Source organism: Danio rerio, chromosome 21 (genome assembly GCF_052040795.2).
Source record: "Danio rerio strain M-AB ecotype USA chromosome 21, GRCz13ab, whole genome shotgun sequence".
Taxonomy (NCBI): Eukaryota; Metazoa; Chordata; class Actinopteri; order Cypriniformes; family Danionidae; genus Danio; species Danio rerio.
Window position 1 is genome coordinate 10,246,106 of NC_141041.1, and position 12,496 is coordinate 10,258,601.

At 35.1% G+C, this 12,496-nt stretch overlaps 2 protein-coding genes across 2 annotated transcripts; both read right to left on the reverse strand.

The window, feature by feature from the left end:
- Positions 1 to 1,012: 1,012 nt before the first annotated feature.
- On the reverse strand, positions 1,013 to 4,065 carry LOC147831801 (C-C chemokine receptor type 8-like). The gene has a single exon (XM_087300758.1). It carries the CDS (start codon positions 4,063 to 4,065, stop codon positions 3,229 to 3,231), a length of 837 nt encoding a protein of 278 aa, XP_087156884.1. The 3' UTR covers positions 1,013 to 3,228.
- Positions 4,066 to 7,924: 3,859 nt separating this feature from the next.
- On the reverse strand, positions 7,925 to 8,912 carry LOC147831802 (chemokine XC receptor 1-like). The gene has a single exon (XM_087300742.1). The coding sequence runs from the start codon at positions 8,910 to 8,912 to the stop codon at positions 8,046 to 8,048; it is 867 nt and encodes a 288-aa protein (XP_087156868.1). The 3' UTR covers positions 7,925 to 8,045.
- Between the last annotated feature and the right edge of the window lie 3,584 nt (positions 8,913 to 12,496).

A 12,496-nucleotide genomic window follows, 5' to 3' on the forward strand; every position in this document is an offset into this window, starting at 1 on the left:
CTTAATTTGATGCCATTTTATTTCACTTAACCTCTTAATAATGATTAAAACTTACTAAAACTAGTAAATCACTTAGTAAATCTATATACACCAAGCATCTTTTGGAATAAAACGATATATAAATTTCAATTTAAATAAGTTATTCCAAAGGAAACTATTACAAACTACAACATTTTAACTGAATTCTGTATGTTTTAATGTTTATTTATTTATTTTTTTCCCGTTTAATAAAATTTTATTTAATATTTTCCCCCAACATATTCCTTTGGTTGTAATATTTTTTGGACTGTGATCTTCAGTTTATTTTCTGTAAAATTAGTTCCAAATTTTGCTTTGGTACTGAACAACCTAATGTATGTGCACCAACATTTTATTGTAAGAATTATCCTTATTATTAATTGAAAAGAGAAATCTGTGAGAGGTGTACTTAGCAACAAAATGAAAAAATAAATAAATAAATAAATAAATAAATAAATAAATAAATAAATATATAAATATATATATATATATATATATATATATATATATATATATATATATATATATATATATATATATATATTTATATAATAATAATATTTTTCCTTAACATATACATTTGGGTGTACAAATTTTAGACCGTTATCATAAGTTCATAAGTTATTTTATTATAAGCTCCAGATTTGTCTTCAGTCTAATCTAATGTATATGCACAGATATAATAATGTTAAGATTCCTATAGAAAATATTCATCTAAATGAGAGATTTGTGAGGGGTGAATACCTTTAAACAAACAGTAAAAGTTGTTATTTTATTTTAAAAATCTGGAATTTAAATTTCAACACAGCAGTTAAAATAATGCAGAGGATATAAGTAAACAAGATGATTAATGACAGAAGAGCAAACTTAAATCTGGCAAAATAAACATTAATATAATAGGAACCCCGGTAGCAAAGAATTCTGGCCCAGATTTGGCGTAATGCTGACACAGCAGGCATTATCAGCACTGGCATCCAGCATGTGGGCCACACAGGGCCCGTGTTTGGCAGAGTTGGCACCGTCTTTAAGGCGGCATGCATGACTACGGCCAGATATTAAATGTAGTATTTGACCCAGATGTTAAAAGTCTATGTGGGTCATGCAAATTTGGCCTATCTTGACCCACTTTTAAAATACATTTAAATTATTTTTGAGTCAAGAAAAAAAGTAAATAAAAAAAATTTACCAATTGATTTGCTTCGAGAAAAAACTCTGCCATATAGCGAAATGCTTCATGTGTTTATCAAATTCATTGCAGTCATGACACACCAACATATCTAGCCCAGTTCAGGCTCAGTTATGGGTTATTAATTTAGTTGAGACTTGGTCCAGATATGGTCCATCTTTAGCTCTTATATAAAAGCCAGACTTGGTCCAATCATGTACCGTAATTCACTGAGGCATGTGGGCCAAGCAAAAGCTGTGGGCCAGATCTGGGCAAGATAAAATTTGCTAAGTGGAAAAGAAATTATTCAAATAAAATGAGGAGAAATAAATAATTTAAGACCTAAAAACTACAATTAATTATTCAATAAATACACTTCATACATTTAAAAATCCATCCAAAGTAAATGCTGTTAAAAAGAAACGTCTTGAAGATTAACTTCTCAAATCTAAGCATCTGAATATTTTATTGCAGGACAGTTTTCCTACTTGACTGAGATAAAGAACAGGCTGAACAAAACCAGCCAGAACAAAACAAAATAATTCAAACGTGAAATATTCACTCAAAGCAATGTTTGTCAGAATAAAAAAAAAATCCAGAGAAAGTAAAGGGGACCAACAGAATAGTCATGCTCACTGTAGTTATCAGAATGATATGAAATGCTCTTCTCTTCTTGAGGTTTTCCTCTTTCTTTCTCTCTCCTGGTCCTGACTGCTTCAAAGCTCTGAGAACAGCCACAAGACAAAACAACTGGAAGAAAAAGAAAAGGAAGAACTGCAGCGAGAAGAACCAAACAAAAATATAGAACAGGTCTATAATAAACAAGCAGCAGAAACAGGAAACTGGAACGATGATCCAGGACACAGCGCAGCAAATCACTCTATATCTGAGAGGTTTGTACTTCAGAAAGGTTACAGGATGAACCACTGCCAGGTAACGCTCAACACACATCAGACACTGAAACAGAGGACGACCAGTGATGGAGAGTCCCATAAGAAATTTTAGTAATGCCTTAAATGTTGTACTTACGATGCACATTTCAACTAACGAGAGGAAATTCTTCAGACAGTTTCCAATCTCAGAAATTGAGAGATTGAGGTTGAAGAATCCAGATGCAAGTTGGCTTTCTGTTCCTGTGACGATCAGCCAAATAACATAGGAGTATGTAGGTAGACCAAACAGGAGATTTAAAATGTCCAGAATGTTGAGCGGCCCAAAAAATCGAGTTGTGGAGTTTGTAGGCGCTTCAAATGTGGTAAAGTTCACTGTAGAGTTTATCATCTTCCTGATTTTCAGCTCAAAGGCTCACAGAGATGTAAAGAGTTTTATTGAACAAATTGTTCAAGATAAAGTTGGGGTTTAATACTCTTAATAATCTTTATTTGGAAGAGAAAAGTAAAAATGAAAATTTTTCAAATACTGTACATAAAACATAAGCATGTATCAAAGCTATAAGCATATGGAGGAGAAAAAAAAAAAAAACTTTTACAACACATTTATTTTAAATGTCACAATTTGTGCATATATGGCCAAATCAGGGTTTCAAGCTTTTACATTATGGTAGTTATATGTAAATTAACCTCATAAAATGTAATATATCGTAAATAATATCTCCACAGTTCGTATACACATATTTATATACACTACCGGTGAAAAGTTTGGGGTCAGTAGGATTTTTAAATGCTTTAAAATAAGCTTATTCTGCACACCAAGGCTGCGATTATTTCATTAAAAAAATATACAGTAAAAATAGTAAAATTGTGAAATGTTATTTCACTAAAAAAAAAAAGAGATTCAGAAGCAGTTTATTTATTCATTCAGTTTTTTTCCCGGCTTAGCCCCCTTATTAAATCAGGGGTCGCCACAGCGGAATGAGCTGCCAACTTATCCAGCATGTTTCACGCAGCGGATGCCCTTCCAGCCACAATTTAAATGTGCCTTCATATAGGATTAGTAAATAAAAATCTTCTTTAATAAACACAATTACATTTAATTTGCCATACAAAATAAATGTAATTAAAAATGTGAAAAAGTTTAACAACCAATTAAACTAAGCAATTGAATATTGCATTACAAGAGATTCGTTCAACCCGATTAAGATAAAGAGCAGGCTGAACAAAACCAGCCAAAACGAAACAAAACAATTCAAAAGTAAAATGATAAGACAAAAAAATCTTTGTCAGAATATAAAACAATCCAGAGAAAGTAAATGGGACGTAGAGAATAGCCATGCTCACTGTAGTTACTAGAATTGTATGAAACGCTCGTCTCTTCATGTGGTTTTCCTCTTTCTTTCTCTCTCCTGGTCCTGACTGCTTCAGAGCTCTGAGAACAGCCACAAGACAAAACAACTGGATGGAGAAGAAGAGAAAGAACTCCAGTGAAAAGTACCAAACAAAATTATAGAACGAGTCTAGAAGAAACATGCAGAAGAAACAGGAAACTAGAATGAGTATCCAGGCCACAGCGCAGCAGATTACTCTATATCTGAGAGGTTTGTACTTCAGAAAAGTTACAGGATGAACCACTGCCAGGTAACGCTCAACACAGATCAGACTCTGAAACAGTGGACGACCAGTGATAGCAAGTCCCATAAAAAAATTGACTAATTCCCTAAAGGTTGTACTTGTGATACACAATTCAAGTAGAGAGAGCAAACTATTCAAACAGTTTCCAATCTCACAAGCCGAGAGATTGAGGTTGAAGAATCCAGATGCGATTTCGCTTTCTGTCCCTGATACGATCAGCCAAATAACATAGGAGTGTGTAGGAAGACCAAACAGAATATTTAAAATATCCACAACATTGAACAGCTCGAAAACAGGAGTTGTGGAGTTTGCAGGTGCTTCAAATGTGGTAAAGTTCACTGTAGAGTTTACCATCTTCCTATTTGCCCTTCAGATCACAGTTCACGCAAGAGTCCTATTGAACAAATTGGTCAAGATAAGGTTAGAATTTAGTGCTGTCTTTATTTGGAAAATAAAATAAATCTAAATTTGCATTTTTTTTTTGTCAAATACTGAACATAAAACAGACACACATACACATATCAAAACATAAACCAAACTTTGCATGTAGTTCAAAAAGTGTAAAGCATCTGAAAAAAAAAACCAATCATTTACAAAATGATTTATTTAGGTTCATAATTTTGTGCACATATAACCAAAACAGGTGCTCCCATGCTTGTATGGTATAGTGAAGAGTGGATAAACTTCCTTAAATGTAATATATCATATCTTTGATTTCCTCAAAACTACACACACACACACACACACACACACACACACACAAACGCACACAAAAAACGCTAGGTTCCACACAATTACTTGTTTTTTCAGCACAAATAAATTAAACTGTTAGCCAGAACTCAATTTTTGGGATTTACACCTACTTAACTTAAATAGGAACAGTTCCCGACTCCGGTAAGCTACAAACATAAATTGTGAATTATTGAAAAGAAGACAACATTCATAATTCAATACTATTGTGTTGGTGGACTAAATGTGCTTGATGAGGTTTTTCTGTGGACTCTTACCTTTCAAAATAAACCATGATCTACAGCACAGGTGTCAAACTCCATTCCAAAAGGGCCGCAGCTCTGCACAGTTTAGTTCCAACCCTATTTAAACACACCTGATCAAACTAATTGAGTCCTTCAGGAAAGTTTGAAACCTACAGGTAAGTGTGTTGGAGCAGGGTTGGAACTAAACTGTGCAGGGCTTCGGCCCTCCAGGAATTGAGTTTGACACCCCTGATCTACAGCAATAAAATGCGTGTGTGTGTGTGTTGTTATTATTATGATATGTGCTCCATATCTAATAAGCGTTTACTGTTAAACTTACACAAATTTAGCAAGTACATTCTTTATAAGCTTCCCATTAAAAAAACAACTAGCTGCAATGGCTGCGTGACGGTTGTAGCTTTAAACTGATGTACTGTTTGTCAAGACTACTCGTGTTCATTTTGGTGTAATCCATTTATAAACACTGAGGCCTCTATTTGACGATCCAGGCGCAAAGTCCAAAGTGCAGGGCGCAAATGCATTAAGGGCATGTCAGAATCTATTTTTGCTATTTTAAGGATGGAAAAATCCGCTTTGCGCTGTGGCGCATGGTCTAACAGGGTTCAACTTATTCTCTTATAGGTGTGTTTTTTGAGAATAAACCAATCAGAGTCTCATCTCCCATTCCCTTAAAGAGTCAGTTGCGCAAAAAAAATAAGCTTTCTATTCAATTGAATTTAACAGTAAGAGCTTAAGGCTTTGCTTGGTCACTTGCGTTTTTTGTGTGTGCAAAAAAAATCCACATTTCCAGGTAATCAGCAGTTCTATAAGATAATCCTGAACTTATGTGTATCTGTCTGAGAGGTTTTTATGGATGGCTGTCTTCATGTTGGGCATGATGAGTGACAGGGTGGCCGTCTTATCATTACACAGGACAGTCGTGACTCTTTTCAGCAGTTTAGGCAGGTTTACTATTTCTTCGGGGTCGCTGATGTCGGCGCTATCAAGTGTATCATGTTGACGTGCATTTTTGTGTACCTCTGTACTCAAATTTAGCTTTAAAGGGTTAATGCTCGTCGTAATCATAACTCTAAAATGCGATATGATTGTTTAAATAATGTGTACGTTTTCGGTTTCATTTCCACTGCTAAGTGCTGTTCATACTTCCCACGCGGCTCCTGAAAGATCACTCTGTTCCACAAACTGAATGTTGTTTACTACTTTATTAGTCACAACCTGCAGGTTCTGTTCACTGAAGCAGACGCGCGCGTATGGCAAGCCGTTTAGCATTTAAACCTTTGTTCTGACTATCCATAAATATATGTAATTCATATTTAATTAACTTCATTTAGAGATATCTCTAATTATATTTTGACTAGTCGAATTATAATTATGACTAGTCAAAATATAATTAGAGATATCTCTAAATATATTTATGGATAGTCAGATCAAAGGTTTAAATGCTAAAACGGCTTGCCATACGCGCGCGTCTATCATAGTCCGCCCTCTGTAGTAACAGCTCACAGTCAGCTCACGTCATGTGTGATTTTGCAGCCGCCAATACATCATTATATGAAGACAGAATGATATTTTAGGGTGAATTATACCTTATAAATACAGTATGTGACTCTTTCAACACCATTAGGAGGTATCCCTGTCGCTGTGCAAAGTATGTAAATCACTGTAAAGACTTTAAAACTTAGGATGTGTGTCCCAGTATGCGTGTCAAAAAGCGGACGAGTCTAAAGCAATGACTGTACAACCGAAATGTTGCAAGACGTCTGATTTTGAGAGGATGGGCCATCCTCTATTTTAGCTCCACTCATATTGGTCTTCTAACATTACTGCTGCTGCAATCTGAACTCACGTGCGACAGCAGGTGGAACGTAGCTCACGTGCAAACAGCTCAACTAATAAGAGAAAACGGACGTCATATCGTAATCAAATCGTCATAACGCCACGATGCATATCGAGACAATTTTGCATCGCAATAAATCGTACAACGATAAATCGTTACACCCCTATTAAGCAATGTTAAAGCGAGGCGCACAACTAACGCGCTCTGCTGGACTTTAGACCTCCTCTAAACTGGTCTATTGAACAGACTATTTTAGTTCCTCAAAATAGCCACGTGCCAGCAATGCGCCTCAACACGCCTTCTTTTTTAGACCAGCACACCTACGGGCGCACATATGAGCGCAAATGCATTTGCTATTTAAACAGCAAGCTGCAAAACGTCAAAACGACTCTTGCGCCAAACTAAAACTAGCAAACAACAATTGCGTCGCGCCTAGCGCTGCATTGCACCGGGTGTATAATAGGGCCCAGACGTGAAAAAACAGCCCTCCTAAGTCCGTCAGCTTCGGCTACAGGGTTAAGTTAACTCATTATTTTTTTTTTAAGTTTAAATGGATTGAACATAAAACAATTAAGTAGTTGCAAAAAAGTTAAGAAATTGTTCTTTTAAATTTTAAAAAAGTAGTTTGAACAATCAGCAAAAGTTATTTTTAAGAGCATTTAGCTGCAGCTGAGTGAAACAAAGTTAAACAAAACTATTTTAAAGTAATATTTTTCAAGAAAAATAACCTGAAAGCTCCACTATAGAGATCCTATTAATAAAGCTTACTTGCTTATTATATACATTTTGCAAATTTAAAACAGAATTTTGTCACCTGAAGAGTGAACGTTCAGTCCCTCTGAATGCATAAACATTTATTTTCTTTTTTTACAGGGACTACACTGTTATCAAAAAAATATTTGCATCACCTCACCAGCACATCACATAAAACATAATATTTCCAAATATTTTAAATAAATGAAAAATAGATTCAAAAAGAATCATCATAAAAAAGGGATTCGGAAATGGCTCTGCAAAGTACATGTGCGTAGCATAAAATTAATTCAAGTTATTTGTTTTTATTTTGCATTATCCAGCATTTAAATAAGAAATCTATTGGGCAGATGTAATAATATAATTAACAATAACAATAAATTAATAAAAAAGATTTATTGTAAATGCAAACCACAAATAAAAAAGCATTCAGAACAACCACAATTAATTGCTAAACAAAAATTATAGGAATCAAAATCAAATGCAGCAATCTCAGAAGTAACTCTAAACATTGGTAAAGTACAGCAGCAGGAGAATCCACAGCAGCCACATACAATATTCATACTTATTAAACTCTTAATAAACAGTAAAATAAAGTTTAAAATAAAGTCACACTAACATTTTCCAAGCAACTTTACAATCACACATGAAGCTTCAGTAAATTTATTATCACTCATTCTTCTGAAACATTAATATAAGGCATCTCGTTTGTTAGGAGAGAGGGGGCTGTTAATAATCAGCGTAGTAATTTAACGTCTAAAAACAAAACAACAGGATATTTTACACCAGGGGAGTTTTCCTACCCGATTCAGAAAGAGAACAGGTTGAACAAAACCAGCCACTAAATAACAAAAAAACCCAAAAGTAAAAGGTTCCTGAAAATATTGATAAGTTAGAATGTAAAACAGTCCTGGGATAGTGGATGGAATATAAATTAAACATGTGTTCACTGTATTAATTAGAATGATATGAAACGCTCGTCTCTTCATGTGGTTTTCCTCTTTCTCTCTCTTTTTCTCTCCTGGTCCTGATTGCTTCAGAGCTCTGAGAACAGCCACAAGGCAAAACAACTGGATGGAAAGAAAGAGGAGGAACTTCGCAGAGAAAAAGCATATATAAACATACAAATTACAAGTGACTCTAGTAAATACGCAGCACAAACAGCCACCAAGAGTGAACATCCAAGCCGCAGCACAGCAGATCACTCTATATCTGAGAGGTTTGTACTTCAGAAATGTTACAGGATGAACCACTGCCAGGTAACGCTCAACACACATCAGACACTGAAACACAGGACGGCCAGTGACGGTTAATCCTAACATAAAATATTTTAAAGCCCTGAAACTTTTAAACCAGCCATAAAATATTTGGATCAAAACGTTCAGTAGAGAGTTGGCAAGCTCACAAACCGACAGATTGAGGTTGAAGATCTCCAATGCAATTCCACTTCCTGTTCCAGTGACGATGAGCCATACAACATAAGAGTGTGTAGGAAAACCAAACAAAAAGTTAAAGGTGTACAAACAAATCTCCAGGTTTTTCAGTAGACCGGTGGAAGGAGTTGTGTAGAATGCAGAAGTTGCAGTTGTGGTGAAGTTCTCTGTACAGTTACTCATCTTCACCTCCTTTGTCTATCAGCTGATTATTAAAAAAATAAAAAAAACAATACAGAAAATGTAATATCTATGTCAAAAAGAAAGGGGAAAAAAATCTTACAAGATGTACAGTACACATTGTATGAGTGTATTTTTGGAACACATGAAGTGCAATTTTATATATATATATATATATATATATATATATATATATATATATATATATATATATATATATATATATATATATATATATATATATTAGGGATGTGCGGAGCAGCCGGTATTTGTATTTGTATTTGTTGAGGGGGGAAAAGTATTTGTATTTGTATTTGTATTTGTATTCGAGTAAAATTCAAAATGGCGCAAAAATATATATTTTTCTATTACACTTCTAATTTACATTATAGTGAAAGTATTGTTTAATTATACCCATTATATAAATTATAGACATGCAATATTGGTTGTTGTTTTTGAACATGTGACAAGAAATGTCATTGAAAAGAAAATAACATAGAAGCCATTATCTCATCCATGGTTAAACCAACAACTAATAAAATACCATTGTGAATATTATGAACCCCACCACCACCGTTCTTGTTGAAGGACACTGAATAGACAGAATAAAAACAAATAATACTTCAAAAAACTGTTCTTCTTCTGAAAGAACTTCTTTCCAATGCACAGAATTCCAAAAACTAATATTAACTAAATAAATCTAAATAAACCCCTGCCTGGGAGATCTGGCAGAACAGAAATATTCTATATAATACTAAAAGATACAGCCCTGCTATTGTCATCTGCCAGCCACAAAACAGACACAAAGTTTGTTTGTTTTTTTGTTTTTTATGTTTGAAACTGACTTGCTGGGGCAGAATATGGCTGTGTTGATGGTTTGGTGCTTGTGGAGGATTTAGCAGAACATAGCTGTGCTGATTGAGGGGATTGATGCTTGTGGGGGGTTCACAGATAGTATCAGGAGAGGATGCTTTTAGTGCATGTGATAATACATTACATAGAAGGTTGCGCAGTGGCACAGTGAGTACCACTGTCGCCTCACAGCAAGAAGGTTGCTGGTTCGAGCCATGACTGGGTTCTCCCCATGTTGGCGTGGGTTTCCTCCGGGTGCTCCGGTTTCCCCCACAGTCCAAACACATGCAATACAGGTGAATTGGGTAAGCTAAATTGTCCCTATTGTGTGTGTGAAAGAGTGTATGGATGTTTCCCAGTGCTGGGTAGCAGCTGGAAGGGCAGCCACTGCGTAAATCATATGCTGGATAAATTGGTGGTTCATTCCACTGTGGCAACCCCAGATTGATAAAGGAACTTAGCCGAAAAGAAATGAATGATTATGCATAGAAGATGTTGACAGATGTTTAATATCTCTGCCGATTTCACTTTTGCACACATTATAACGTTACAGTATCAGTTTGTTTTATCTGCAGCACCACTGACTGTAAAATTCTTCCACAAAGAACATGTTTTTTTTTTCTTTTTTGACTGGTGGAGGACCAAGATATGGCTCAGAAGCAGTCTCACTCTTTTTCTATTCGGGTGCCCAAATGTATTTCAGGAGTTTCAAGTTAATAAAAAGTGACGGGAAGCTATGCTAAGGTTAACTAGCCTATAGCATATATCTTGCTGTCTGCAAAAGACAGTAATGTAGACGTACCGTATAACTCCCATAAGTGGATACTATTCGACACAACAGCACAAGCATCATTTTAACCTTTATAAACGAACGTTAATGTTACTCTGTCAACAGTCTATTGTCTAAATTACCGCGCTAACAGAGCTAACGTTGCGTAAACAGAGTACCCTGTTGCAAACTTCCCGATCCCGATCAAACTCCGCTACAAGTTTATAAACTGCATCTGGAACCCAATTAAGGTACAAAAATCTATTTAACAAAAATAGTGATGCAGATAAGAATTTTTTTCGCTCAGCCGAGCCTTCTGTCTGTATCTGTGGAGAAGATTGTGCCAGACACCTCCGCCCCGCCCTCCGACTGAGCGTCTCACTCGCTCGCTCTCACTCGCTCGCTCGCTCTCTCTCTCTCTCTCTCTCTCTCTCACTCACGCGGGCATGCACTGTGGTCTCATGAGGAAACGCTGCTTTTTGATATAGTGTTTTTCTTGCTCCCGAATACAAATAATTTTTCAAGTATTTGTTCGAAATAAGTATTCGTAAAAACACGCTATTCGTGCCTTTCGGAATACCGTATTCGGGTTCGGCTCCACCCTTAATATATATATATATATATATATATATATATATATATATATATATATATATATATATATATATTTTTTTTTTTTTTTTTTTTTTTTTATATATAAACTTTGAGATACAGAGGATAAGTTAATTGAAATTGAAAGAAATAAAATATCTAATACCAATATCAAATATTTATATCCAATGTGAATATAAAACCAACTTCAGCTAAGTAAAGCAGGCTAAGCGGAATAGCACTATTTACTTCTTGTTAAACTAAATGAAAATCTACATTATCGATGCTGTAAAGGGAAATATGAAACTGAAAATAGTCACATCAATCTTTCGCCAGAAAATTTCAGTGCCTGAACAACACTTCTGTGCATATAACCCATTCGTAAAATAACACAATCTACATCAGCTTTGTGTGACTAAAATAGTTTTAATTCATTAAATGTCTAAAAGAAATACTTCAGCATGGTGTCCATCCTTCCTCCAGCATGTATAAGTAACTCCAATATTGATTCAGGATTTAAAAATGTTTAAATTGAGCATTTATTTTTACTGCTGTCACTCTCTCTCATGCACATAAACGCGGCATGCATGCATGCGCAAACGGCGGATGCGTGAACTGTGAGCAGATGTACAACTCTATATTTGATGACAGACAGTTTGGGCTACTTGTCAGAACTTGTCGGCCTTGCAAATTTTAATTGGATGAAAATCTTTTTGGGCCTTATGGCTTACCCAGAATATAAAATTACATTTAGATCATTTACTTTAATCATTACTATTGAAATGTGAAGGCTTTCAACTAGAAAGACAATGATCTACTGCACCTTCAACTAATAACATATTTACAGGATAAAAAAATAAAAACAAGCTGTATATTTCTTAGCTAAAATAAATATGAGTAAATCAAATAAATGGTATAGAGAGAGGAAGTGATGTGTTAAAATACTTAGTTTTTATATTGAAGCGTAGATTACTACAAATTAGGGATGCTCAAAATAATCGATTAACCGTTAACCGAAAGGGTGCGTTTGTAACCGATTAATGCTATCAGTTAAACGATTAAAAGTATTATTTTTTATATTTTTAGTTTGGCTGCATAAGGGGCAGATTGAACGCGCCTATGCGTTAAGAGGGGCATCTTTTGCACGCGGCTCATCCCAGAGCAGCTGTTTGTGTTGTCAAGACAACTACAGAGAACTTTTAAAGAGCATGGTTTTCACTACATTCATTCTTCCATGGCTGGTAACAAGATTGCATTCCTCCACGGCTACATTACCCATTCAAAACTTTCAGTCATTGTTGTTGTTGTTTTTAATAGCGAATTATAATCGCACCAAAATGTATTAAAAGGTAAGTGGATTATAACAGCGCAAACT

What these genes read in the sequence shown, in the direction of transcription:
- LOC147831801 (XM_087300758.1), bottom strand. Translation starts at nt 4,065, where the DNA reads ATGGTAAACTCTACAGTGAACTTTACCACATTTGAAGCACCTGCAAAC.
- LOC147831802 (XM_087300742.1), bottom strand. Translation starts at nt 8,912, where the DNA reads ATGAGTAACTGTACAGAGAACTTCACCACAACTGCAACTTCTGCATTC.